Genomic DNA, 27,781 nt, shown 5'->3' on the forward strand with positions numbered 1-27,781 from the left:
ACCAACAAAATGTACCTCTCCCCAGCGCACCAGACGGCTCCCTTCTCTGCCCAGAGGGCAAGGGTCAAGTCTGAGTCACTGCTGACCAGGGCTCAGCACACCGATGGCGCACAATGGAAAGCCTTGTGCGTGACTGTCCCTTGGTGGAGGGAGAGGAAGCTCCAGACAGAGAGCTGAGACAGAGAAGCCAAGAGGCAGAGCAGGTGAAACAGAATGACTGAGGGACAGAGACCTGAGCAGGGGGGACAAGAGTGGCACAGAGAGAGGAAGACCCACAGAGACAGGTCTGGATGGAAGGGAACGTCATCCTGGGCTGAGCCCCAGGGAACAGACACACAGGAAGGACAGAACAGGGCAGGGGTGGGGTGGGGTTGGGGGGAGAGGACACCAGCCACAGTGGTTCTCATTAAGCAAACAGGCCCCTGGGATCTGTGTTCTGTCAAGCTGAACTTTCCATTTCAGAAGCTTATTTTGCTGAGCAACGAGTCCTGGTAAAATCACCAGAACTCAGTGAAAAGGAGAGGGGTGGGGGGAGAGAGGGGCACGCACGGGGAAAGAGAGAACATTTGCCTTAAAATCACTGGAACATGGTGAAAAGGAGAGGGGTGGGGAAGAGAGGGGAACGCACGGGGAGAGAGAACATTTGCCTCCAGGTGGTCAGTGGCTGAGACCAGAGCCTGCTCATCAATATTCCTACACTTTCCTTATCAGCGCTCCCCCAGGGTGGAAGAGGAAGTGAGACCAGAAAGAGAAAAAAAAGGGAAAACAAGGACAACTGCGGTGGGGGGCGGGGTAAGGACCCTGGGGGAAGGTTCTGGCTCTGGCCTGAACACAAGTCACCAGATGAGGAGTTAAGACAAGTCCAGACAAATTTGCAATTAGCCTCTCATTGTCCCTGCCTCGGGCCACAGCTTCCCAGAGTCTGGACCAGGCGTGGCTTTTAGACTGGGATTCTGCACCGGGCAGTCCTGAAGTTGCCTCGTGGCATAAGGTGGCCCATGACACCTGCCCACGGCACCCACTGGTGCCTAACGATGGCAGCTAACAAGCGCAATTGTGGGTCAGGAGTGTCCCGTACAAAGTCGGGGCCACACAGCCGAACCGGAGGCCAGAGCGGCTGCTGAGGGACACGCTCCGGGTCGATCGGATCTGCCTCTTTATTGTGCGGCTACAGAGTCACAGGGTGGTGCTCATGATCTGAAAGTTTATTTTCTGAAATGGAACCATTGTACATTGTACAAACCATATCTACTGATGGAATAAATAAGTGAAAAATTATACTGCTGTACAACACACCAAAAAAAAAAAAACCCATAAAAGGAAAAAAAATTAGATAATGTGAAAAAGTCTGTATACCTCTAACCAGGTCCTTGGCCGTAAAGAACATTCCAAACCATGACGTCGCTTGTAACGGGAGGTCACCACCCTATGAGTCGGTCAACTGCCTTCCGGGTTATGGGTGTTAAGTGCCAGCACTTTGTGGAATGTGTAGCCGCAGCGTCCCCAACATCAAGTTTCTCGGGGAGTGAGTTTGCCCTGGGAGCCCTTAAGGCCATGGGGCCTGGTGTCCGCGGAAAGCGTTCGCTCGGGACCCCCGCCCTGGCTCGGCAGGCTGCGGGACAGCGGCTCCGGGGAGCGGGCCGCGGGGAAGGAAGCACATCTGGATTTCTGCAGTCTCGCTGTTCGCCGTGGAAGGCCTTCCTGGCCAGTGGCAAGTGCGGGCCACCGGCGCTTTGCCTGGCGTGGCCTTGGCGGGGCCCAGTCCGTCTGACCACCGGCCCGCCCCTACCTTCAGGCACTTCAGAGAAAAACGAACGACAGCCTCGGCGTCGTGGATGGTGTCGACTCCCCTTGCCTGTCTGGACAGGCCAACAGAAGGGGCGCAGGGGACCCCGGCCGACCTGCTGTTTCCGTGGACGCATGCGCACAAGTGTGCGCCCACGTGATGCGCTTTCAGCTGTCCTGGTTGTCACCTCTCGCTTCCCAAAAAGAGCAGGAAATAAACATCCAAGTTCATCTTTCCTCAGAATGGAGTTTTGCTGCAAAGAAAAACGTGACTCAAACCCTACAGGATCTGGAGGTAAAGCCGCCTGGGGAGTCGCTGAGAGGTAACGCGGAGCCCAGTTCTCGGAGAGCTGACCGCCGAGGGGCCAAACTGACAAGGATTTTTTTTTTTTTAAGACAGAAACCTTGCGGCCACCACTCTAACATTGAGATTTCCAAAGTTTGTTTGTTTGTTTTCCCTTATTTCAGGAGACATTTTTGCATGAGGTATTTGAAATTCAGGAACATTTTGATTCTTCTTGAAGTGCAGGAAATAGATCGGCTCTCTAAAAAAAAAAAAAACACAAAGCGAGAGCCTCACCCTCAGAAACTCGTGGAAAGTGGAACCCGGCAGACACTTCCATGGTGGTCAGGAGAGAGCGCCCCGCGTCAAAGGTGGCACCTGAATATACACCGATTAGCAAGAAACAAACAAACGAAAAAGAAACAAACGGAAAACAACCAAGAAAACCCCGCAACGCCCCCTCCCCCCAGCCACACACAACTCAAAGGGAGCTGGAACTCCAGTGCAGTAAAGAAAGCTCAGGGGAAGGGCGAAGGTCTGATGAGTTCATAGAAACTAAGGGCAACCAGGCCTCAGAACCAAACACTTAGGTGGTTGGTCCAAGGGGGCAGCTCCGTTTCAGTGAGAGGGCGCTGTCCCGGGCAGGCAGGGATGGGGACAGGGTCCGACTGCCCCTTCCTGGAGGTGGGCAAAGCTGTCCAGCTCCTCCCTCTGGCCTCCAAGGCCAATCCACCAAGGCCTGCTCCTGGCTGGGGACCCATGATGGGGTGTCCTGGACTGTAATCTTGCACCTGCCCCCCCAACCCCTGCCCCAAGGGTGGGGCTGGGGGACCTGGAGAGGCAGAGGGCAGCAGGTTCCTGTGGATTTGAAATCCAAGTAACGTCCTGTCCCAGGAGAGGAAGTTCAGCACCAGCTACTCCGGCTGTCTGCTGGCCTCCTCCTCAACCCTTTTGTTGCCGTGAGCCAATCCTTCCGTCAGCCACAGAAGCCATTCCATCTTCAGCGGTGTTGGGGAAAGCAGAGTGGTGAGGGCAGAGGGTGGAAGCGCCAGAACAGTCTAAGGGTTCTGCATGTCCATTTGGGACGCTTGGAAACACCAGGCTCAGATGCCCCGAGGAGGTGAGCATATCAAGTGGCCGGCGCTTGGGGACACAGTGCCCTGACATCTGAGACTCCTCGGACCCTGCAGGCTGGGCATGTGGCCAAGGAGGTCCTACTTTCCAGCAGCCTTGGGCTCTCCTCCTCCCTGCCTGCTCTGTTCCCACTGAAGTCCCAGGGCAGGGAGGAGCGAGATGTGAGGGCTGGGGAAGTGGCAGCCTCAACGAAACTGAGAGGGCACTTTGCAAAGGGAGATGCAAAACAACCAGGAAAACATGCCAGAGGTCACCTCAAGGGCACAAGGCACAAAAAGAAAGCGGGAGGAATCGGTGGAACAGTGACAAGCCCCGACGAAACGCGAATTCCTGATGGGTACCACTCTCAAATAGCTTATATCGTTAAAGAGAGAAGTGGGGGAGGGGCAGGGGGGGGACAATACAGCAGCAACGCAAATGTAATCTTGGCTTCAGAGACAGTGTCTGACACTCCTGAGCTGTCGACCCGCCTCCACAAGGACAGTCACTTCAAGATTCGAGTGTTTTGCTTCACAGCAGAAAGTTCTTCAGTGTCTGAGAAGTCACGCCGTTCTAGGTTTTCTTGGATTTGCACTTGGTAAACTTGGAAAGTTAGTAGTTCCAACCCGAGGGCTCGCTCGGGGAAGCTGGAGAATAAGCCTGCTGATGGATCTCCCGTGAAACGCGGACTGGAGACTGAGGCGAACATCTACATCTCTTCAGAGTTTTGTTGCGAAGCCTCCAGTTTCATCTTTTTGGAGGGCGGCCCTCCTTCCAAATCCTTGGGGGAGGAGAGAGAGAAGAGAACGGCAGGTTAACAGGCCAGGAGATTGATTAGGGCAGCCATGAGGTTCAAGGTCAGCCCAGGAGGGAACTGAGGGCAGGACCCTTGGCTGGCCCAGGGAGCATGGACCTTAGGAGGCTCACAGAGCAGTGGGGAGCTCCGACCCACCCTCCCCCGTGTCTCCCAGGCCTCTAGGCACCCGGGTCTGGCCTGTCCCTATGGCACTGGCCTCCCTCCAGGTGCCCCCCACCTCCACCTCTAAGCTCTCCCGCCCTGCAAACCTGCTGGAGCAGATGTCCCCATTGTCCACCTTCCAACCTGTAATTCACAGCCACAGTAATTATTTACGCGCAAGTTTCGAGTTTACTTCTCCAAGCTCGAAGGCCTAGGCCAGCCCGGCCAGCGTGCAGCTGCTCCCTGAGGCCCAGCACAGGCCTGGCCCCGGCGGACGCCCAGCCTTTGTCACAGGTGCGTGGGGATGTTGCTCTGGGGAGAGGGTCCGTGGTTTGTCACCAAATTCCCAAGAAGTCCCCTGACTCAAAAACAGGTTCAACGGTGGCTCACCCACCACCTGCCGGGACCGTCCCGCTCAGTCACCTCAGGCCTCTCCAACCTGACCTGTCACCTGAGACCCACTCTTTTTTTACACTGAGTTTACTGGAGGGACATTGGTGAGTGAAAGACAGGTTTCATGGGTACAATTCTATGACACATTGCCTGCATTGTGTGGTGTGAGTTCACCACCGAGACCAACTCTTCACTTCACGCGTCCCACCGGGGGCTGACAACAGCTGGAGGTGCCCGGGAGCCCCTCACCTCCTCTCCACGCTCCCACACCCAGTGTAACAGCAAGTCCCTTCGACTCCATCTCCGGAGACCCTCGAGCCCGCCCCCTCTCCCTGGACCTAGCCCCGTGAGGTGACACCACAGCCTTCCCTGCACAGCCTTCAGCGCCACTGGGTGCTCTTCTGGGAATAGAAACCACACGTGGAATCTAAAAACCGCTGACACTTCCCCGCTGACTTCAGAACAAGATCCCAACTCCTCACCAGGCCGGGAAGGCCTGGAGGCCCCAGCCCACTCAGCCTCTCAGCCTAGTCCTGCCCCTCCCTCTTCCTTGCCTGCCAGTCTCCAGCAGCCCAGCCTCACCTTCCGTTCCTCAGGCCGACACCCGTCTCCAGGCCTGGGCTCCTTCCCTTCCCTCTGCGTACAGGGCCTGCCCTAACCTCTCGTCCTTGCATCTTGCTCCCAGTCCGCCCCTCTCTGCAGACACCGTTCTAGAACGTACCACTGATGTCCTCTGCATCACCGTGTGCTGGCCTCCCCCAGCGTGTGCTATGACTTTGTCACCCCTGTGTCTGCTACACTCTGTCTTGGCTTCCCCGATCGAGACACCTGAGCCCCACGAGAACAGGGAGGGACCCTGTCTGCCGGTTCACCCTGGGTCTCCAGCACCTGCCACAGTGCCTGGTATACAGTGGGTGCCCAATTAATGTTAAAGAGATCCCAGGCCTTGATGTAAGACATGTAGGAGTTTCCTGAGGCCAATCCCGCGGGCAGACACCACAGGGAGACAGAGGAGGCTCTGTCTTCCTCTCTCTTTCCCCATCACCCGTGATTTTCGGCCCGATCCAGAGGCACAGAGAAAGCAGGCCACTCTTTGAGGAAGGTGGGTCCTGCTCAGGAGAAGCCAGGTCATTCTGCAGAGCTCTTGGACGAGGGGGACAATGTGTGACTTGGGGGAGGAACGTGTAGAGAGGGGAAGTGCTGTGCAGGACAGAGGGACCGGGAGCTGGAGGGTCTGGGAGGGGGAGCGAGATGGGGGTGAAGGAGGGAAGAGACCCATGAGCTCGGTAGGACTGACAGCAGGGAGAAGAGTGAGGAAACCTCCCGATGGGGAACCTGCTCCTCCCTTTGAAACAGGGACAGCTGAACCTGGACGTCAAGCTGTTTTCCTTGCTGCCGCACATCCTCCGCCCTGCTTGTGGGCCTAGCGGCTGTGTCCATGTGGGCGGGGAAGCAGTGGAGGAGGCCCAATTCCAGTCTGAGACCCCAGAAACAGCAGTGGAGGTGGGGGCGTGCTGGAATGCAAGACCCCTGGACTTTTCAGACACGGGGGGTGGGGAGCACAAGATGCCCCCAGGGTGTGGATCTAAGGTTCAAGCTGACCTTCCCTCCACTGAGTTCAGGAGGCTGAAGACGCCAGCTCACCGCTTGGCTTTACCAACTGCACACGAGGCTTCGCTTTGTGATTTCCATCGGAGGGCCTCATGCTCCACCTGAGGCTCTGTGACCTGTTTTTCTCCATCAGGACCTGTTTTCTCTGTCAAGTGTGCCCTCTGAACAGCTGCAGGCCAGTCTGTTTCCTACACGACTCCAGATTTATTTAACCAGGTCCCTTTCGACAAACTTCCCGCCCCTGCGGATCTCTTCTATCCACACCTCTCCGTGTCCCCGCGCCTTTGGGGGCTGTTCCGTAGGATGAAGGGATGGTGCAGATCCAAGGGTATGCAGATGCTGAAGCCCGAGAAGCACGTCCCCCAGGAAGGCCCGGTTCAAGGCTGCCCAACCAGCAGACCAAGTCCTGCCGAGCCCTGTCCTCCCTTGTTTCTGTTGCCGAGGGTCAGTCTTTCCCGAGGCACCAGGAACTGCTCAGCACAGTGGAAACAGTTTGTCCTTGACGCTGGGATACCGCTGAGTCCCCACTACTCTTCCGGGAGCACAGAGGGTGACGGTGGGAGGCAGGACGTGGCTGAGGCAGCCACTGAGGCACGTCCCATGGGCAGCTTCGTTGTGTGTCACCCATATTCTCCACCGCATTGCACCCTGTCCCCAGGATGGCTCTGGGCTCTCGTTTTGGCAGCTGGAGACTCCGAGGCTCAGGGTGTGCTATGTGAGAGTCAGGATTTGAACCCAGGACATCTGCTCCTACCCGTCAGGCCACCTGCTTCTGCACTGTCTGCTTCCGACCAGATTCGGACAGACAGTGAGGACCCAGAACGGGGTTGGGGCAGGGGCAGTGTGGTCTGTTGCAAAATGTTTCCAAGGAATGCTTCCTCCAGCGCTGAGGATCCTGAAGACTTATGTCCCCAGCTCTAAAGGCAGTTGGCTCTGGGTCACTGAGAGCCGCCAAGGCCTTTGTGGGCACAAATAAAGGGACGGAGCTGAGGCTGGGACAAAGGACCGTCCTCTGGCTACACCCTCCCGGGTCCCACCCTGCACGGCAGCCCCAGCACCCAGGGGGAGACACAGGATGCTCACATGTCTTGCTCAGTGAATACACCGAAGTTCCAGTCGTCCAACAAGAAAGCAGCAAGCAAAAGAACCAAACACCTTTCAACGTACCCCCGGTGCCCCAGCGGGCACCCGGCCGCTCTGGCTGCCCCTCGGAGACCTCGATCGAGGTACCTGAGAGATTGAGGACGTCTCTGCAGCCAGACCCGCCTCGGCAGACGGCTGCCGCTCGACCTTCTCTGAGCTGTTCATCGAGTTTTCCGCTGAAGACTGGGAGTTCGGCTCATCAGAAGCATCTGAAGGAAAAAGCAAGATGACAGAAGCTGTTTTCAGGCACGTGATTTGGGCGGCCAGATGGACCAGTTACTAAAAATACCGGGAAACTGGGCGTCCTGGCAGTCTGTCAGGGCTACAGTAAGCTGGGGTGGGGGTTGGGAAGCCTCTTGCTTATTTTTTAGAGGTACTGTTTTAAGCAGTGAGGCCACGTGCTGGCCCTGCGGCCTCTGGCCCTTTCCTACACACCCAGGACCACCTGCCAGGTGGTGGCCCTGGAGGACGCCTAAAGGATGTGCCAGACTCCTTCCGCGTGCATGTGGCGCCCTCTGGTGGACACAGCACGCTCCAACCATGAAGCAGAAAATACAGAAAAAAAAATTAGGTAAAAATCGCCGACTGTCTCACACCAACCATAGCCACCGCCCCAGTCACATTTTGGAAGATGCAGTCCCATTTTTCCGGATGTGGTCCCCTACCTGCACATAAGTCTCCTCTCTCCCTACGCAGGAATCACGGAGTATTCTGGAAGAACTTTTCATGTCTTTAAAACCCCTCTAAACACGAGAGCATACAAGATGGCTGCACAGAGTTCTGTCACCAATTCCTTACTTAATGAGTCCTGTTTCACCAGTTATTTGGGCTCTTTCTTATGTGCTAGTTTCCCAGCCCACCCCCACCCCACCCACCTGGTCCCATTCTGCAGGCCCTCAGGACCCCAGGAACAGAGGTCACCCTGATTTTTTTTTAAGTACAGTGAAATACTCAAGAATGCCTCACTGTCTAGGGTTTCTGAGACACCCCACCAGGGCCTGAGCTGTGGCTTCCTGCTGCTGAGGGTCAGGTCAGGGGTCAGCCCTCTCCAGGGCTGGCCTCCGCCTACCAGCTGGTGTCTGTTTATAGACAGGCCTGGGTTCCAGTGCTGCCACCCGTATCCTGTGGGGACCCAGCCTCTCCGTCTCAGATTCCGCACCGCCCACCCTGGTAAAACCAAGGTGGACAGTAGCCACCCTGGTGAATCACTGAGGATTAACTGGAGTGACAGGAAAAGTGCCCAAGCAGGGAAACGACCCCAGGTGGCAGTGACTGAGGGGTGATCTAGGGCACAGAACCAAACTGCCCATGACCCTGGCATGTCTTTGGTATTTTTAGTTTTACCCTTCAAGGTAAACACAGCATTACCCTACAACCCAGCAACACCACTCCCGGGTATACACATGAGAGAACTGGAAATGGGGCCTGAACTAACACTGCCACGCAAGCCTTCGCAGCAGCCCTATTCGCAACGGCCAGACGACGGGAAGGGCCCAAATGCAGACGAGCAGATGAATGACCTGTGGTCCGTCCACACAACGCATGGCCCGCGACTCGGCCATAAGAAGGAATGGAGCACCGACACCTGCTCCCGTGTGGATGAGCCTTGAGAACAGGGTACTGAATAAAGACACCAGACACAAAACGCCACATACTACGCGACTCCGTGCACACGAAGCATCCGGAACGGTACGTCCCTAGAGACAAAGAGCAGAGCGGTGGGTGCCAGGGCCTGGGGAAATGGGGCTTGACTGTCCACGGGGACGGGTTTCCATGCGGGGAGAGGAAAATGTTTTCGCACCAGAGGTGACGGCTGCACCACACGGTGGGGGTGCTGGATGCTGCTGCCGTGTGTACTTCACCACAGCTACCTATACGTTAGTTATGTGAAGTTCGCCTCAATTAAAAAATGCACATTAATGTTATGCTCTGTTTTGTAAAATGTGTTTGATTTAACAAACGTTTTCAATTGTAACTGTCTTCCCCTCTGACCATAGCTCCCTTTCCACCTACCGAGTGGGCCTTAAGGAGCGGGAGGTGGGACCCCAGTTGCAGGTGCAGAAATCAGGAAGGCGGCCGGCGGCCCGGAGAGTTGCACTGAGCCCTCGCCCGGCCTGAGCACCCGGTGGGAATTGGCCTTGGAGCTCGGGGAGGGTGCAGGACTCGGCGCAGAGGCCTGACTCTCTTAGCAGAACAGTACTGGAACTCGCCCAGGGGAAATTATTTTCCTGGGGCCTAAATTTAGTCCAGGGAGTTTGAACATTATGTCATTCCCTGAACTCAGTCAGCAGTAAACAAGTTCAAAGCAAGGTCAACAGCTGGTGACCAACAGACTCTGTCCCACAGGCTGCGTGCACCCACCTGGGAAGTGGGGAGCTCAGGCAGCCCCTAGCAGGGGGCAGGGGGCCCTGCCTGAGCAATGCTGGGTACTAGTGCAGGACCAGAGGCCTGGTGTAGCCCGGAGAGGACCCTGCTGTGGTTCCCACCTGGACCTGTAAGGCTTGTGGGGTGTGAGTTACTGAAACATGGCAGTTTTGGGAGGAAGCCTTAACCCAGGACGTGATTGCTGTAACCAGCCCTTTAAAAGGAGACACAGCCCCCAAACATGGGCAAACCAAGGCCACGGCCAGAGAGAAAGCAGGACAGGAAAGAAGCCAGGATGTGTCCCACACCTGGTCCTACACAGCCCTGCCCCTGGCGCCCCAGGGTCACCCCCTCCCTACGGCTCACCAGGCCCTTCCTAGCACTGGGCTCAGCGGAGCATTTCACTCTCTCGCTTACTTTCCTGCAGCGACCTGACCAGAGAGGTAACTTTTATTTGTCTCGTTTCATAAACAAGAAAACAGGAAGGCGTGCAGGAAGAGACACTGCCAGCCCAAGGCCACACAGCTGGCAGGTGTCACCCAGATGTGACCAGTCCTGTGTCCACAGCACCCTGGCTCACGATCGCGTGGCAGACTGAGCGCTGTGGCTCACAGCCTGGCCTCGTGAGAGAGGAGGCACCCACCGCACAGTGCTGGCCTGGGCAAGTTCAAATTCAAACAAGTACGGTTTCTACTGAACGCGTACAGCTTTCATAACCCCCTATAACACCATCAGTCAAACCATCAAGTCAGGGACGGTCGAAATGTGAACGTTTTCATTTAAAGAGGTCCAGAGACCTCAAAATAACACACATACCCATGCACACACTCACACAGCCAGACCCCTTCCTCCTGCCTTCTCCACCCTGCCACCTTCTCCCACCTGGCTGAGGGCAGCAGCCCCGCCACTGGTCCCCCTCCCCCGTCTGCTCCCAATCACAGCAACTGAAGTGACCCTTCAGGTCATAGCTCTCAGACTCCCAGTGGCTCAGGTCTCACTCGGCACGAAAGGCAGGTCTGCTCAGGGGCTTGTGGAACCCCATACACTCCGGGCTCTGCCTCCTTTCTGGTCCCACCTCGTGTCTGGGCCCCTGGCCAGTCTCCTCCGGTCACACTGAGCGTGCTACAGCCTCAGGGCCTTTGCACAGCTCCCTCTGCTCGAAGCGCTCTCCCAGTTAGCCAGGCTGCTTGCGTCCTCACCTCATTTGCTCGGTGAGGCTTTCCCTGACCCCCGATTTAAAATCGCCACACGCCCCCATGTTGGGGCAAGACACCTCATTCCCCTTTCTTATTTTATAATTCGCCAGAGCACTTATTTTCCAAATACTAGATTTGTGTCATTTTTAAATTGTACCCCTAAGAACATGAACCCAGGCATTACCTTTCTGCTGGTGGCCGCCTGGGGCCAGCATGTGGCAGGGCCTCCTTAGAGACCTGTTAGCACCTGCCGGAGCAGAAGGCTGGACAGAGAGAGGCCCCCGATCCCCACCCCCAGCACACATACCTTCCGCCCCAGGGAGCTCCTTCCCCTCGGCCTGGGCCTCGTCGGCCGTGGCGCTGCTGCCATCACCGGGTGCGGATGAGCTGGGCTCTGGCGCAGGGCTGGAGTTGCCGCCATTCTCCTGTTTGATGGGCGAGGCGTCGGCGATGGAGCTCTGATTGCTGTTATCGTCTGTGTGGGGGAGCAGAACCCCAGGTGAGACCCGCAGCAGCGGGGTGGGGGGGGGGAGCCTCCCCATACCACCTTGCTGCCTGCAGCAAGACGCTGTCCCAGGGAAGGGGACCCCTCTGAGGTGGCACACCCAGGGCCACAGGCTCCCTTAGAACCCTGCAGTTGGAGGCAGCCAGCTGCACACAGTGGGGGCACACTGTAAGTCTTTGGGGGACAGCTGAGGCCTCGCGCTGGTCGTCCTGGGTGAGGAAACCAGCCGTTGCAAACACCTGGCTAGGAAGCCCGGGGCTCGGGGCAGTGGAGCCAAAGCATGTCTGGTGACCTCAGTGGGCCTCCAGACCGGCTTCCACCTTAGCCGAAATAAAAGGGTCGGAAGGACAAGCTAACACCATGAAGTGGACATTCCAGAGGACAGTCGGCCCAGGCTCTTCAGGTCAATACTCACAAACAACAAAAAAAGACCAGGGAAGATTATCGTAGGTTAAAGGAATTTAAGAGATCTAACAGCTCACCATGCTGTGAGAAAATTATTTGGATCCTGTCTTTTCAACACGTCCAGGACGCGTTTGGGGACAATTCGGGAATCTGAATAGTCTGGAGCTGAAAAGGTACTAAGGAATCGTCGTTTCTTTTGCCAGGGTGGTCACGGCACGGAGCATGAAAATGTCACTTACTAGTGACGCGTGCTCACCTGTTTAGGTGCAGACACACACATCACAGCGAGGGAACAGTCCCTCTAACATGCCCTCGCACGGGCCACGCGCCATTGTCAGAATTCCCTGAGCTTTAGTCCCAAGAGCTGTGCGTTTTGTATACCTCCGTGGTGTTTCCATCAGAAAAAAGCTAACATTTAAAAAAAATACACGAGGCCGTTAGGTACATGGGGGTGGTTTATCACACTAGTCTCTCCATGACGAAATTTTTCACAATAAAAATAAAAGCGGAGGCAAGTTCACCAGGCCATGACGTTGGTGGCGGGGCTGGGGCTCACACACCCTTGCTTTGGACCCGCTCTCTTGGGCATGGAGAGACATCTTAAACTGTCGATATTCAAGTAGCGACTTCAAAAATATTACTAGGATCTGATGCCGCTTTTCTGGGCCGTGGCATCCACCTGGGCCCAAGGCCACTGTTGTAAAGATGGGGGGGAGGGGAGGAGAGGCAGATCAAGACGTCCTGCGCACCTACCACATGTCGGGCACCGGGCATGAGTCACCTTATTTAATCTTCTGGACAACCTGCCAGGTAGGAGCTGTCACGGCGCTCACTTTACAGAGGGGTAAACTGAGGCCCCTGAGCGGCAGAGCCCTTGGCTCAGGCCGGCCCGCCTGTCCCCTGCCTCACGTCTTTCTTCTACCGCCGCCGCCGCCCAGCAAGCGGGAGCCAGGCAGCCCGGCAGCTCTCACCAGGGAAACTGCGTCTGATTTTAAGTGTACTCGGCAGCGCTCGAAACACAGAACATTCTCTTGTGAATTCTGGGACTTAAAAAGAAAAAATAAAGATATACACTTTCCCCATTTACCTTTTGAGAAAATCTAAACTTCCTTCCTATGCCAAGATCCATGTGCACGTGTGTGAGAGGCACAGAAGCCCGGCCAGCGGCCAGCGGGCGGGCGAGCAGCGACATCAGCTCCTGTGCTTATCGGGTTCGCGGCCCGAGTCTGGCCTGGTCTCCTGGTAACAGCGGGACGCTCACTCCCCGCTTAACTGTGGTTGGGCGGAAGGTAGGGGTCCCCTCCCTTCATTCCTGCTATCCCATCCCCCAACCCAGAGCCTGCGGAGGAATCCGGCCAGGCCCGCGTCTTTCCCCAGACTTTCACACTCACGTGCTCTTCCCGCACAGATGCTGAAATAGAAATGGAAATGAGCCCTGGGGGGTGGCTCAGTTGGTTGGAGCATCGACCCAACAAGCCAAGGGGGTGGGTTCCATCCCCAGTCAGGGCACGTACAGGAAGCAACCAATGAATGCGCCAGCCAGCCGATGTCTCTCTCTCTCAAATTAATAAATTAAAAATAAAATAAAATAAAATGGAAATTGTATCAGGAAGGTGGGCATGGCTCCTGGTCTGTTCAACATTCTAGGTTTTTTCTAGAGTGTTAGTCTAGATTTTTCTAGTGGCCACACCCTGGGATCCTGCCTCCGAGGGACCTTGCATGCCAGCACTGGCATTTATGAACTTCCTGCCTCTGGGTAAGTGACCAGTCTCACTCTGAGCCTTGCTTTGCTCATCCGTATAGCAGGCTTTGTTTTCAGGGTGAGGTGAGGAAATGGGCTTATCAGCAGACGCTTGGCACCTTATGACGGCCTCTTAAATGTTAGCTACTAACACGCCAGGCCTTAAGAAATGATCTATTTGGCCCTGGCTAGTGTGGCTCAGCGGCTCAGTGGACTGAGCACCAGCCTGCAAACCAAAGGGTCCCCAGTTCGATTCCCAGTCAGGGCACATGCCTGGGTTGCAGGTCAGGTCCCCAGTAGGGGGCGCATGAGAAGCAACCACACATTGATGTTTCTCTCCCTTTCTCCCCACCTCTCCCTCTGTCTAAAAATAAAATTAAAAAAAAAAAAAAGAAATGATCTATTTAACACTCACACTCACAGCGAGGCATTACCATCCCCATTTGACAGACTGAAAACACACCCGAAGGCTACGAGACAAATAGCCCAGGGGGCTCTTGCAGCTGGGAGCAGATTCTAGGGGAGTCAGATCTGAACCCAGGCAGGATCTCTGCCCCAAAAGGCCCTCATCTGGCCCTGGCCGGGTGGCTCAGCTGGTTGGAGTGTTGTCCCATGCACCAAAAGGATGCGGGGACCATCCCTGGCCGGGGCCCATTCCTGGGTTGCGGGTAGATATCTGGTTGGGGCGCCTACAGGAGGCAACTGATCACTGTTGTCTGTCTCCCCTCCCCTTCCTCTCTCTCTAAAACTCATGCACATATCCTCAGGCGAGGATTAAAATAAAGTTTTTTAAAATGCCTTCACCTGCAATTCTATGACTGACCCCCAAACCCCAAGCCAGGCCTGGAGTTTTCCTGATGCCCAGAGAACACGGTGCCAAGGAGACAGGTTGCGTCCTAGCCCCAACACCTACTTCTGAAAACAAAATGCATCCCACCTATGATTGCACGGCCCTGGGGGGCTTTTCTTGGCATGCTAGCCGTCTGTAGACCCCCTGGCTTTTCGGAAGCCAGCTCAGCAACAAGACTCTGTCCTCAGAGCCTGGTTTCCAGATAAGTCCGTCTGGGCAAACGGGGAAGTGGACTGGCCTTCCTTCCCTCTGAGGTTATCCATGGAGGCAGGGGATCAGCCAGGAAGGGGTGCTGGGGGGTCACAGGGATGCTCTGTCTTGACCTGGGCCGGTTACATGGGTGTGTGTCATCTGTGAGCACTTCCCCAGCCCGGGAAGTGATCACACGCTTAGGATCTGTGCCTTTCCTCTTGGATAAAAAGGTGAAAAGAAATAGCCCTGGCTGGTGTGGATCAGTGCATTGCACACTGCCCTGCAAACCGAAAAGTCGCCGGTTCGATTCCCAGTCAGGGCACCCGTCTGGGTTGTGGGCTAGGTCCCCGGTTGGGGGCACACAAGAGGCAACAGATCGATGTTTCTCTCCCTCTTTTCTCCCTCCCTTCCCTCTTTCTAAAAAGATAAGTAAAATCTTTGAAAAAAAGAATGAAACACTAGTGGTGTCAACACAACTGCGGACTAGCTAAAGCACGTCCCCAGCCTGGACTTGCTCGGTAGGACACTGGTGACAGTTTTTGAAATAAGACAACAAAGGAAGGTAGGCTGTCCATGGGGTTTAACATGAAGTCAGAAACCCAGGTTGGAGCTTCCCAGCAGCCAAAGCAAAACAGGAAATGGGATACACAGTCATCTGTACAGTGTGTCAGGCCTAGGAGGGAAAAAGAACAGTGTTATGTCCCAGAACACCGCCGGTGATATGTTTTTTGTAATCCTCACCCGAGGATGCCTTTCCATCGCCTTTGGAAGGAGAGGAAGGAAGAGAGAGAAACATCAACTGGTTGCCTACTGTACACACCCGAACCAAGGACTGTACGCACTCAAATTGGGGATTAAATCTGCAACCCCCTAAATCGGCACATGCCTTGACCGGGAATCGAACCTGCAACATTTTGGGTATGAGACGATGTTCCAGCCGCCTGAGCCACACCAGCCAGGACTCCTGCGAGATTTTGTCCCTGGGTGAGAAGAGGCTCTTACTTTATGTTTCCTGGTGTGTTGGGCTGGGGAAGGAACTTTCTTCCTCGTCCCTGAGCCTTCTCCTTGGCACCGAGGCCCAGCCCTGCCCAGCCCTCCTACCCCTGGCCTGGAATGTGAACGGACCTGCTAGGGAAACAGAACACGGCTGGCCGAGGGCAGTGCCTCAGCCAGGGCCCTGGCAGGCGCGCGCCCAGCGTTCAGGGAGCTCACCGTGCATGTCCATCATCCCCGGGGAGGAGCTGTTCTCTGGCGTGGTCACCTCAGAGCCGCACTTCTCATCTTTGCCCTTTTTCTTGTTCTTGTTTTTCTGGAGGAGAAAATGGAGCAGCAGTCGAGTCACCACCCTGCGTGCACACAGGAGTGGGACCCTGGAGGGTGGCATGAATATTTCATTCCGCTGACTCATCTCCAAGCCTGCAAGTCCCCAGAGGGCTCTCCGTGGCCTGTACTGGACGTGTCCCATTAGGGGATCCCACCTGCTTTGGAATCAGAGTCCTGCAGAGGGGGGGCTTTCGGGGCTGGAGGACGGGGCTAAACCCTCTTGGCTGGCGGGAGGCTCCTCCTTTAGGGAGAGCATCTGGGGAAAAGGCCACAGTCGCTGGCCCAGGGCAGGTGCGGCAAAGCCAGGGGAGCCAAGGAGAAACGCAGAGTCCACACGTCCCCGCTGCGCCACAGAGCAAGACCCGGGGAGGCGGGAGGGGAGGGCGTGCTTTTTACGTGTGATTCCATCTTTTACAACTGGAATAGAATAGCGTGAGAAGCAACCTGCGTCTATCGGTAAGAGACTCGTTAAATAAATCACAGAGCTTTCATTCAATGTAGGGTGATGTCACAATTGCAGAGAATAAGGCAGCACTTCGTGTAATGATGGGGAATGATCTACAAAAATGTCAACATTAAACACATTTTCAGTGTCTCCAAGACGCTTGCATAGCAGGCGTGGAGGGGAACGCCGCCATTGCTGGAGAGGACAAATGAACACGTGTGTGGGGGGGGGGCAGCTGGGAAGGGTGAAGCCTGGGTGCCTCCCAGGAAGGAGCTGAGTGGGGTCGGGGGGTGTGGAGGGATAGGAAACGATTTATAAAAAGATACCCAGTACAAAAAGGCACGTTTGAAGACTATGCTAACCTACAAAGACAGAAAGTAGATGGTGGTCTCCAGGCTCTGGGGTTGGGGGCAGTGGTGGCCAAGGCCATTTTGGGGCAATGACCACGTTCTGGAATCACAGCGGTGACAGAGGCACAACTGAATATCGGAGCCCTGACCACTTTAAGAGAGTGACTTGTGTGGCAGGTGAACGGTCTCAGGTTAAAAAACGTTCTTTTTCAGGGCGACGATTGAATTTTATAATACTTTTTATTTATTTAAAAAAGTTTTCAAGTTCTGAAGAGAAAAAGGGTGTAACCATGTTGCAACTGGGTGTTTAAAAAAAAAAAAAAAAAAAGCTGTCCTCCACAATGCAGATTCCAGGCCACAACCATCAGAGATGCGGATTTAGCTGCCTGGGGCGGGGCCCAGGAACCTGCATTTCTTCCAGATTCCCAGGGGATCTGATGCTCAGCCGGGCATGGGACCCACCGCCCTCCAGGGAATGGGGGTGGGGAAATGGCGGACTGTATGTCACTGCTCCCAGATGACAGCGAATGAGCCTTTGTTGAGCGCCGTCTGCGTAGCTGTGCTGGGGTGAGGTCTCTCGCGTGACACGTCGCCTCAGCTCTGCTGCAGACACCCCAGGACCTGGGTATCACTGCTCAGTTGCAGGAAAGAAGGAACTGAGGCCCAGCGCGGTGGGGGCCTCAGCATCACAGGGTCACCAGGGACTGGTCTGTCCAACCCCAAACCCAGCATGCTCTCTGCCCAGCCCGGGGCTGCCCGTCCCTCCTGACGGCCCATATATTATGTTTTCTCCTTGATCACGATCCATTTGGCGCTTGCTCCCCTGCTGTTTCGTGCTATTCTATAATTATCTTCCCCCAACGAGATTATAAATTCCTTGAGAGCAGGGACCACGGCGTTTACACAGCATCTGACGGTGTGCACGGCACAGACAGCGGCTGAGCCACAGCTGCCTGTGAGGAGCCTGGCGTTCCCCATTCGCCACAGCCAGCACCAAATGCTGGGATGGCCCAGGTCTCGGGGCCTCTGGGGAAGGCAGCTCTGGGGGGTCCATGGGCCCAGGCCAGAACCAGAGGGACAACAGAAGATGGTGGAGGGGGCTTTAACTCCTCCTTTAAAGCCCCCTGGAAACATGCCAACCATGCGTCTGTGAGCCCAGGAGCAGATGAGACCCTATGGCTTAGTGTAAGCCGCCCTCCTGGAGGAGAGGGCTGTTCGTGTGCAGAGGACAGGCACCCCAGGCGGGAGGAGCAGCCTGTGCAGAGGCCCAGAGGCGGGGAGCAGCCAGGATTTTGACTGGCAATGACAGTAGCTGGCACTAAGGGGCTACTGTCCCCGGGGCCTGTCTCAGATTGCTCCCTAAGATCAAGCACAGCCACCAGGGCTCCCTCTAGTGGTCACAGTCACCACCCCTCCAGGAGCAGCCCAGGCCTCCACGCACAGAATGAACTCTGGGATGAGAGAGAAGCAAAGGCTCTCCAGGAGCCGAGAGTGTGTGCTCTGGGTCAGACACATCGACACCCGCTGGGTGTTCGCCTCTCTGTGCCTGCGCCCTCACTTGTGCAAGAGGGCGGCGGTCAGCCCCACAGACCGGTGTGAGGAGGGAAGGAGGTGACCCCTGGCATACATACAGCCCAGTGTGACAATGACAGGGTGTGTCTGCCTGCCGGCAGGTGCCACAATGGCCACCCCCAAACCACGGTGCCCCGGGGAGGGACACATCTGCACGCAGGTGTGTCCCCACTGGCAAACCAGGGGCCCTCGGCCCAAGAGAGGACACGCAGGGGACACTCCGGGGGACAGGTCCCTCATACTCACGTCGTCAACCTTTGGCTCCGTTACAGGGACCCACTTGTAGATTCGCAGAGATGTGTCACCCACAGTCACCCACTTCTTCTCCCTGCAGAGGAGGAGGAAGAGCCTGTTACCAGAGCCTGCCCCTCTGTGCGGGCACTGGCCGCACTCCCTTGGGGCGGCTGTGATGCAGTGACCCCCTTGGGGTTAAGAGAACAAGTTCTAGGTCCCAGTTCAAATCCCAGCTCTGCCTCTCACCGGACCCCTGGGCAAGTCACTGCCACCAGAGCCTCTGTGTCCTCATCTGCTGGACCACTGTGGCTGTGGCTCCCTCCCTCCAGGCTGCTGTGAGGCTCACCTAAGACAATGCCTGGTCAAGTCTCCCTGGTGCCTGGGGGGTGGGGGGCTGCCATCAGGATGGCTCCTCTGCATGAGGGGGGCTGGGCCCCATGGAGCCAGCAAACTGGGCCACCCAAGCCCTCAGGGCAGCAGAGAGGGCTTCAGGCTAGCCAGGTGTTTCCTCCTGGGGGTGGGGGTGGGGGTCTGAGGTCGGGGGAGGGAAGCAGGGCCACACAGCTGGACTAACCACCCTGCCTCCGCCCTCAGGAGGGGCAGAGCAGGCGGCAGAGCAGGGGCAACCCTGCAGTGCCCAGCAGCCCAAGGGCAGCCCCCAGGTGCTGATACTGAGGGGCTGGGGCTGCGGCTAGTGTTTCAGGGTCTTAAGGCCCACGTCTGTGCTGCTGCCTGGCCCCCTGCCGGCTGCACCCGGAACTCCTTGGGGACAGTGTGCAGGGCGCCTGCTGCTACAGGCAGGTTTATGGGTGAAGAGAGAATCATGGGCCACTAGGAGGCAAAGGGGTGAGTGTCTTCTTTAAGATTTTATTTATTTATTTTTAGAGAGAGGCCCCGAAGGGAAGGAGACAGAGAGGCAGAGGAAATATCAATGTGTGAGAGATACATCAATCGGTTGCCTCTTGTTTGAGCCCGACCCAGGACCGAATCCGCAACCCAGGCACGTGCCCTGACTGGGACCTGAGGACCCTCTGCTTTGCCGGACAACCCACGGAGCCAGAGCAGTCAGGGTGTGACTGGTCTTCATTAAGGACAATAATGACCACCCTTCCCCTCCCCACCACTCTGCTCCAAACCACTGTCATTCTCTACTGGGGTGTCTGACGGGGCCCCCGGGCCGCATGCAGCCCAGGATGGCTGTGGATGCGGCCCAGCACAAAGTCATAAATTTAGTTAAAACACTGATATTTTTTTGTGATTACATGTCACAGTGTATGGCCCAAAACAACTCTTCTTCTTCCAGTGTGGCTCAGAGACGCCAAAAGGTTGGACACCCCTGATAGATTATTGTCACAGCCTCTGAACTTCTGTCCTTGACCCCCTGCAATCCCTAAACCAGGTTGTATCACTTCCTGCCCCAAACACTGAGAGTGACGCCCGGAGGCCACACACCGGAGGGCACCTGGGCTCAGGGAGAGCCCACCAGAGGGATAGCGGGGATTCGAACCCAGGCAGTTCTGCCTGCCGGGCCCGCCCTCCCAGCACCAGGCTCTGCCATCCCGGGAGAAGCGGGAGGTCATGAAGGATCAGCTGTCTGCTCAATGAGGAAATCAGCTTATTCAAGGGACCCACAGTGGGAGGTGGGGGCCAGATGCACACCCGCACAGGCGGTGTGGCTGCCAGGACCCCTCGGCAGTTTCAGTGACAAGGTTCCACCCAAACCGAGGACCATGCGCGGCCTGAGTGCCTGTGTTGGTGAGCTGCCTGGCACCTTCCGCAGCTTCCCCACCCAGATCTCAGCCTTGGGTCCTCCCCTCCATGTTGGGGGCGGGGAGGGTGCCTCTTGCCCTGCTTGTGAGACCTGTTACAGACACCGGGCACCCCCTCACCACAGGGGGATCTGGGTTCCTGAGCCCGCTCAAAACCAGCCAACCCGCACCCTGGACACCTCCACTCCCAAAACTGCCTGCTCAGGGCCCACCTGTCCACTCGGGGGGAAGCTGGGCCTTCACTCTTATTATTGTACCAGTGGTTGTTTTAGTGTGTTTGATGCGCCAAGCGCTGTACACACTCGCTCTAATCTTCCCACAATCTTGGGCGGCAGGGACAGGAAATCACCCTCCCAGAGCCAGTAGTGAAATGCCTCTCCGCCCTGTCCTTGCCCCTTTAGCCCAGAAAGGACACAAAGGCAGGTATGTCAGTCACTGCCTACCCGCCTTCCCGGGGCAGGATGGGCAATCCACTATCCTAGTCTTTCCCCACCTCCACTCTGAATAGTCAGAAGGTGCCAGGAAGGGACAGGGGCGTTCCAAGAAACAGTCTCGGTGACAAAGCAACAATCATAATAGCCATTGTGTGCCGAGGCTTCGTGCCAAGCATTTTATTTACGTGCCCTCTCTCCCAGAGATGGCCACAGGCCCGTGACAGAGACGGGGGAGGGGGCTACTCTCACACCACTTCACAGATGGGAGAACGGGAGGCCCACAGAGGTCATACCACTAGTTCATGGTCACACAGCTAGTCAAGGGCAGAACCAGGCCTAGACAAGAGGCTCTGACTCCAGGGCCCACCCTCTGCTGCTCTGTCTCCCGTGGAAACTAAGAACCCACTCGCAGTGTGCCAACTGCTGGAACCCTGCACAAGTGGCCACAGGCACACTTATACTCACAAGCCTTCAACTGGCACTCTGGGTGCGGGGCGGGGGCAGAAGCTCAGCAAATCCATGGCTTGATTGTGGTTAAAAAAAAAGTAATTGACGCACAACACACAAGACACCTTCCCAGGCAGGATGAGTGTCTGCAGGGGCAGGCCTCCTCAGAGAGGTTGGGGGCCCTGCAGGTTGGGAGCTCAACACGCCCAGGGTGTCTGTCCTGACCAGAGGGTCGTCTGTCCCTTTGGTGACCCCTGGCCCGAGTCCCCAGCCCACCAAGCTTCAGCTGCATTTCTAGGTGCGGCCACTGAGGGATGTGGGACAGAGGGTGGAGAGTTCAGAACCCAAATTGAGAACCCAACCTGGGGCCTGCCACCACCTGGGCAGAGGGAGCGCCCGCAGCTCAGGTGTACGTCACTGAGTGAGCACCAGGGAGGGCCGCAAGGGGGGGCTCATCGAGTGGGTGGCTTGGCAGCACCTTGGGAAACACAACATGGGCTCAGAGGAGCAGTGGAGTTCCCACTCCCACCCCCAAACCCCCACCCAGGTCACACGGCCCCCAATGAGGGTGCCCCCAATAGCTACAGCTTAATACCCCAATGAGGGGTATTAAGCTGTAGCTATTACCTCACATCGTGGGTGGCAAACAAGCAGCTAACAGGCATGTTTTCCCCAGGCTACCTATTACTTTAAAAATCTGAATCAGCTGGGCCTGGCTGGTGCGGCTCAGTGGACTGAGTGCTGGCCTGCAAACCAGAGGGTCACCGGTTTGATTCCTAGTCTAGGGCACATACCTGGGTTGCAGGCCAGGTCCCCAGTAGGGGGCGCTCGAGATACAACTACACATTGATGTTTCTCTCAGTCTTTCTCCCTCCCTTCCCGTCTCTAAAAATAAATAAACTAAAAATAAAATCTTTTAAAAAGTCTGAATCAATCGCTAAACTTTACCAAAAACATACAGTCAGCAACCTTGCATGAAGCTGCTGCCCCTGGATGCACCCTGGGCCTCCTGCCCGCATGGCCCCCATCACCAGCGGTGCTTAAGGCTCTCTCTTCCCATCAGACTTGGGCTCCTGGGTGAAAAGACTAAATGAGGTCCTGGCTATAGAAACGGAGCCCCCAGCACCCCTCCCCAGCACAGGCTCCTACGTAAACTGCCAGCACCCATTCTGGATTCTCCAGGCCAAGGCCAATTTCCAATGTTCTCCCAGGTCTAGGTCCAAGGGCAAGGCCATCTTAGGGTCACCTGGCTCCTTCAAAGAGAGCTCCCTCACATTGTAGTCACCCCCCAAAGCTAGCCCTTGACACCCCAGTAGGCCTGGCTGATGACTGCCCTTACTCCCACTTGACCTGCCCTGTGCCTGGTGGGAGGGCACCCCGGGGGGCACTGAGGTGAGGCCCTAGGCACACACCGCCCCTCCTCCAGGGACAGGTGGGAAGTCTTCTCTTTGTAACCACAAGTCACCGAGGGACCCTTCAGACCCAAGGCCCAGGGGGTCCCCAGCCTAAGCCTAGTTCTCAGCTTAAGCCTTTGCCCACCCCCCCAGGAACTCCCCCTCCCCTGCTCTCCCCCACCCACACTGGGGCCTCCTAGCCTTGGCCCAGTTTCCCAGAAAAGGGGCCACCATTTTGTCCTCCCTTCAGCCATCTTCTGGCTGCTTCACACTCTGCCACCCTGCCCTGCTGGGACACCAGACAGAGAGGAGAGGAGGAACAGCCGCTGTGGACGGGGTGGTCACGGCTGGCTGCTGGCTTTTTCCCGGGGGGATGGGGGGAAGGGCTGGCAGAGGGGTTGGTTGGAGGTCACCAGGGCAGGGCAGAAGTGCTGCCCAAGGCTTCCAGGCTGAACAGTATGCCAGACACCTCCACCGTCTTCTGGGTAAAACAGAGAATGCTGACTGAAATCTGAATTTCACAAAAAACAATGGATCTTTTTTCTTTTTTTAGTGTAAGTATGTCCCATATAGTGCATGAGGCATACTTCGGATTTTTTAAAGTATTTAAAAAATTATTTTTTGTTTACCTGACATTCCAATTTAACTTAGCGTCCTGTATTTTTTATTTATTTTTTGCTAAATCTAGCAACCCAGCCTCCCGCCAGCGGTGAGGTACACGGTTGGTGGCCACACGGTTAATAAACAACCCGAAGTCTGGAGGGCTGACTGGGGAACCCGTCCTAGAGGCTTCTGGAAGGTGAGATGTGGTTTCTCCGGGCAGGGGAAACCCAAGAAATAAGTCAAAGTCTTTTTTGCTTAGAAGGGGCAGGGGGAAAAGAAGAAGGAAAACCCATCGGCAAAATGTATGTTTGTATCTACAGAGTCCACCTTACAATAAAGACAGCATTTAATGATGGCTACGGTGTGCAGGGATAAGGGATTTTATTCTGGGGTGGGGGTGGGGGTAGAAAGCAGCACAGGACCCCCTGGCGGCCAGGGTTAGAGAAGTTACAGGGTTTGCCCAAGGTCACAGCGAGGAAGTGACTCCGACGCTCCGCCCTGAGGTCTCAAAGCCTGAGGTCGTTAGAGGACCCGAGAAGTAGTTTCCCAAAACACACGGGGGGGAGGAGATCCGTTCTCTTCCCCTCCCCCCAAACGCTGCCGGGCCTGCATCGGGGCTCCGGGTGGAAAACCCCCTCGTTCCATCTGCCCTCCCTGCAAAGCAGCTGGCAGGCGGGCCCTACGGGAGCAGCTGGCAGGGTGCAGGGCGACCTGGGGCAGAAGGTCCCACCACGCCTCCTGGAACAGAGAATGGGTGGCAGCTTGCCCCTTGTGCCCTTCTCACCTCCGGGCGGTGACAGAAGGGACTCAGGCCCAGTCTCCAGTTCTTTCTTCGCACAGGCGGGAAGGGGACAACTCCAGGCTCCCCCTGGGGGGGGGGGGCCCAAGGGAGAAGGGGCTGCGGGCTTGTTTTCCTGTGTGTGTTTCGGCCTGCAGCTGTTTCTGCCATTTTTAAATGGCTCCAGTCGGCCGCGGGGTGCCCTGCGCGCCAGGGGAGCTCCCACGGCCCCCGAGGACTTGGATCTCAACTTTGGAAGGCCTCCCCTTCTCACGGTTCTGAAAATTCTTTGTCCCATTGGAGCCAAACCCAGCCCTCCGCCGGGCATCCGGCCATCTGCAGGCAGCCCTTTCCATAGGAGGCCCGGGAGCACGTGGACTTTATTGATTTTCCTCTTGCCTTTTTTGTTGGGTTGGACTCAGAAAGGACAGCTAACTTGCGACCCGGCTAGACCGGATCCTCGCCCCCCGTGGTGTTTAGAGACCAAGGCGTTACTCAAGAAATGACACCCCTAAACATAAACACAGCCCGCCACGGGGGGCCTGACCAATTTTCAGGCTTTAAATAAAGGGTCGGGGCGAGCCCGCTGGCGCTGACACTCGAGAGCGTCGCTTCTCTCCCTCCCTGACCCTGGTGAAGCCGTGGGAAAAAAAATAATAAAGTTGAAACCAGGGAGCTGGGAGTTTTCAACAAGTCCGCCCCAACCTGGCGATCCGCTGCGCCTCGGGCCTGGCCCTCCGGCCGACTCCGAGTCAGAGCCCGCCGAGGCCGAGCGAGCGGTCGGTCCTATTAATTACCATGAGGCCACGCCGGACACTCGAGCGCGAGCTGGAAGCCAACCCCGACTCCCCCTGTCCCCCCACTCAGAGAACAAAACAACGGCTCCCTCCGCAAAACAAACACGAGCTGCTGGCTTGGGAAAGGCAGACGCGGCCCAGGACCGGTTTCTGGCCAAAAACAGTCGCTCGCCCGAGCCCCGCGCCCGGGTGCCGGGCGGAGACGGCGCAGGGGTGCCCGGCACCCCGGGCCCCGCGACGTCCCCTCCTCGCGCTCGCCCCCATCTTGCTTCCCCGCCTAGAGCCCTCGCTCCAGGCAGCCCAAAGCGCTAAATTTAAACGGCTCGCGCTCTGCAAACTCCGCAGACTCGAGGGCGCCGGGCCCGGGAGGCGGGGAGCGAGCGAGCGAGCGAGGGAGCCAGCCGGGGAGGGAGCGAGGGAGGGAGGCCCGGCGTGGGCAAGGGCGCGGGGGCCGGCACACTGCGCCGCCCGGGGCGCGCGGGGAGGAGACGGAGACGGCGGCGGCCCGCTCGGCGCTGCACAATGGAGCTCGCGCTCTCCCCTCCGCCGCCAGCATCGCGGCCCGGGCGCGCGGGAAGCCGCTTTCATGTGACTTGCACAAAACGAAATGGCTTCTGGGGCCGGCCCCGAGCCCCCCTCCCGGGAGCCGAGCGCCGCGGCGGGGACTGCCCGCCGCTCCGCCACCCGGCCCGGGGCGCCCCCGCCTCCGGGCTGCCGCCGCCACCGCCGCTCCAGGTGGGCGACAGGCGCGAGCGCACCTGGGCAGCGGCCGCGGCCCCCGCCTCGCGCAGGTGACCCGGCTGGCGCGCCGCCCGCCCTCTCCAACTCACGGGCCCGCGGGCGACCGGGCGCTGCGCCCGCCGGCTTTTTGTATGTGATCTGGGGTCGGGCGGCCGCGGCGCCCAGCGGCGCCTCCGCTTACCATTTGCGCACTTTCTCGATAGCCGCCATGACCCTCTTGATATCATCTTTGGCCCGGCTCCTGGTCTCGGCTCGAACCGACCTGCCCGACATGGTTCTGGCGGGGAGAGAGAGGCTGCGAGCGCGCCGCCGGGTCCTGCTCGCGCTCCGCGGCGGCCACACTCGCGCCCGCCCGCCCGCCGCTCACTCACTCACACACAGACTCACACACACTCACACACTCACACACATACACACACACAAAGCCGGGGCAGCCGCGCGCTCGGGCCCAGTGCGCAAGCGCCGGGCGGCAGCTGCACCGAGCAGGGGGCGCAGCGCCGCCACGGCCGCCAGCAGTGCGGCCTCCGGGCGCCGCCGCCGCGGGGCCCCCAGCCTCTTACCCACCCCGGGGAGGCGGCGAGGGGCGCCCGGTGACCCGGCCCCCGGCACGCGACGGGGGCGGCGGGCCCGCGGGGGCGCCGAAACTCACCCGGAGGCCGCAGGTGCCGCTGGGTGCCCCGAGGAGGGCGGGCTGGCCGCGGAGGGGGCGTCTTCCGTGGGAGCCAGCCCGGCGGCCGGTCCACCGCCCCGGGTTTGCGGCAGCGGGTGCAGTAACGCAAGTTTCCTGCGGGGCTGTTGACTTCGCGGAGTTGAAGGCGGCGATCTAAGATGCGAGGTGCTCTTGGAGAGTTGAGAAACACTCTGCCGCGTGTTAACACGCGAGCTGGGACGTCGCTTCCCTTTCCTGCGTCCTTTTGGAAAACTGGGGTCGGAGGAAAGATGTCTGGGACGAGGCAGACCACGAGAGACACTCGCCCTTGCTTACTAAATGGCTTTCAGCAGGGAAAGTTCAATGAGGATCAGCATTTTGGAGGACTCTGGAGGCCGTTTCTTCCTCACCCTGCCCAAGGACAGCTCTTTGGAGGAATCTGCGGTATCAGAACAAACCAGGTGTGCCACACCTTTGTGTTCAGGTGCAGCTAAACCGACTTGGCCAAAGCTAATTTCACGCCCAGATGGATGCTGGGGAAGGTGGCAGTGACCCTGTCAGCAAGCTCGGGCCTTGGAGAGGCTCTTCCAGCACACGTGGGGAAACTGAGATACGGGGAAGTTCAAGGTCACAGCCATAAGTTAGCTCTTTGACTTCCACTCACTCTAGAACCGAACAGTTTGCCCTGATGAGGGTAGAAAAGCTACCGGGGGAGTGGAGTCGGGGGCTGCCCTGCAGGCCTTTTCCTAGGCATGTCTTCCCACCATTCTGAGCCCCGAGTTCCTAGTGGGAAAGATGAAGAGAACACCCGCCTCCGAGAACCATTCTGAGGGGCCATGCCACAGCAAGTTCCAATGCAGCAGCCTCAAGCTGTCGGTCCCCATCAGGTCAGCGCATATGTGCTTAGGGCCACACAGAACTGTCATGTATGTATTTAAAACAGGATGATGGCATGTCAGAAATCCAACTATCAGCTGATGAATGCGCACGTCTAACCAGCTGTTACGAAAAGGAACGGAGCGCGGGCACACGCCCCAGCAGGGATGCATCTTGGAAACGTGCTCCGGGAAAGAAGGTAGCCAGCCGCAAGAGGACAGATATTGCCTGACCCCACGGACATGAGATGTGTCCGCTAGACAAAGCCCCAGAGGCAGGCGGCAGACTGCTGGCTGCCGGGGGCTCTGGGAATGCGGAGTGTCTTCCAATGGACTGGGGTTTCCTTTTGGGGTGATGCTGAAGTTCTAGGGGTGACGATTGCCCAGCACTGTTGATGTATTTAATGCCACTGAACTGTACACTTTAAAATGCTTATGGCGGCCACGTTTATGTTTTGTGAATTTCACTGCAATAAAACGAAATCCAAATATCCGGCTTTGCTAGAAAGAGCAGGAGACACACACAGGGCCTCCGGTGGTGCCACATGGCAACGCTCAGCTGGAGCCGAGGAGCCCGGCCTGCGCCCCTCAGGCAAAGCTCTCTAGGTCAGCCGCCACTTTACTCATGTGTCTTACCAGATGGCCCCTGAAGGAATTTGGTTTTGATCTCTGATTAAACTGTACGGCTTTCTACAAATGTTCTTTATAAATCTAGTGTGTCGCTTTTTATAGTTTCCTGCCCCCTGCAGATACTTTAAAACGTCTTTCTTTCATCAAAGCACAGTTGTTTTATAGGCTGGGTCTGATAATTCTAGAATTTGAAGTGTCTGA

General features: G+C 57.2%; 1 protein-coding gene across 1 annotated transcript; it reads right to left on the bottom strand.

Annotated features, from left to right (window-relative positions):
- Nucleotides 1-1,187: 1,187 nt before the first annotated feature.
- BCL7A (BAF chromatin remodeling complex subunit BCL7A) lies at nucleotides 1,188-26,573 on the bottom strand. Its single transcript, XM_053927758.1, has 7 exons — nucleotides 26,076-26,573; nucleotides 25,608-25,703; nucleotides 18,476-18,557; nucleotides 15,752-15,848; nucleotides 11,154-11,321; nucleotides 7,374-7,495; nucleotides 1,188-3,962 (listed from the first exon to the last, which is right to left on the bottom strand). The coding sequence occupies exons 2-7, from the start codon at nucleotides 25,697-25,699 to the stop codon at nucleotides 3,891-3,893; spliced, it is 633 nt and encodes a 210-aa protein (XP_053783733.1). The 5' UTR covers nucleotides 25,700-25,703; nucleotides 26,076-26,573; the 3' UTR covers nucleotides 1,188-3,890.
- Between the last annotated feature and the right edge of the window lie 1,208 nt (nucleotides 26,574-27,781).

Source organism: Desmodus rotundus, chromosome 7 (genome assembly GCF_022682495.2).
Source record: "Desmodus rotundus isolate HL8 chromosome 7, HLdesRot8A.1, whole genome shotgun sequence".
Taxonomy (NCBI): Eukaryota; Metazoa; Chordata; class Mammalia; order Chiroptera; family Phyllostomidae; genus Desmodus; species Desmodus rotundus.

Excerpts from the sequence above, each read along its gene's own strand:
- BCL7A (XM_053927758.1), bottom strand. The coding sequence starts at position 25,699 with ATGTCGGGCAGGTCGGTTCGAGCCGAGACCAGGAGCCGGGCCAAAGAT. Across the intron at positions 18,558-25,607 it reads ATCGAGAAAGTGCGCAAATG|GGAGAAGAAGTGGGTGACTG; the intron begins GTAAGCGGAGGC and ends CCTCCTCTGCAG. Across the intron at positions 7,496-11,153 it reads GGAGCTCCCTGGGGCGGAAG|ATGCTTCTGATGAGCCGAAC; the intron begins GTATGTGTGCTG and ends TTTTTCCTTCAG.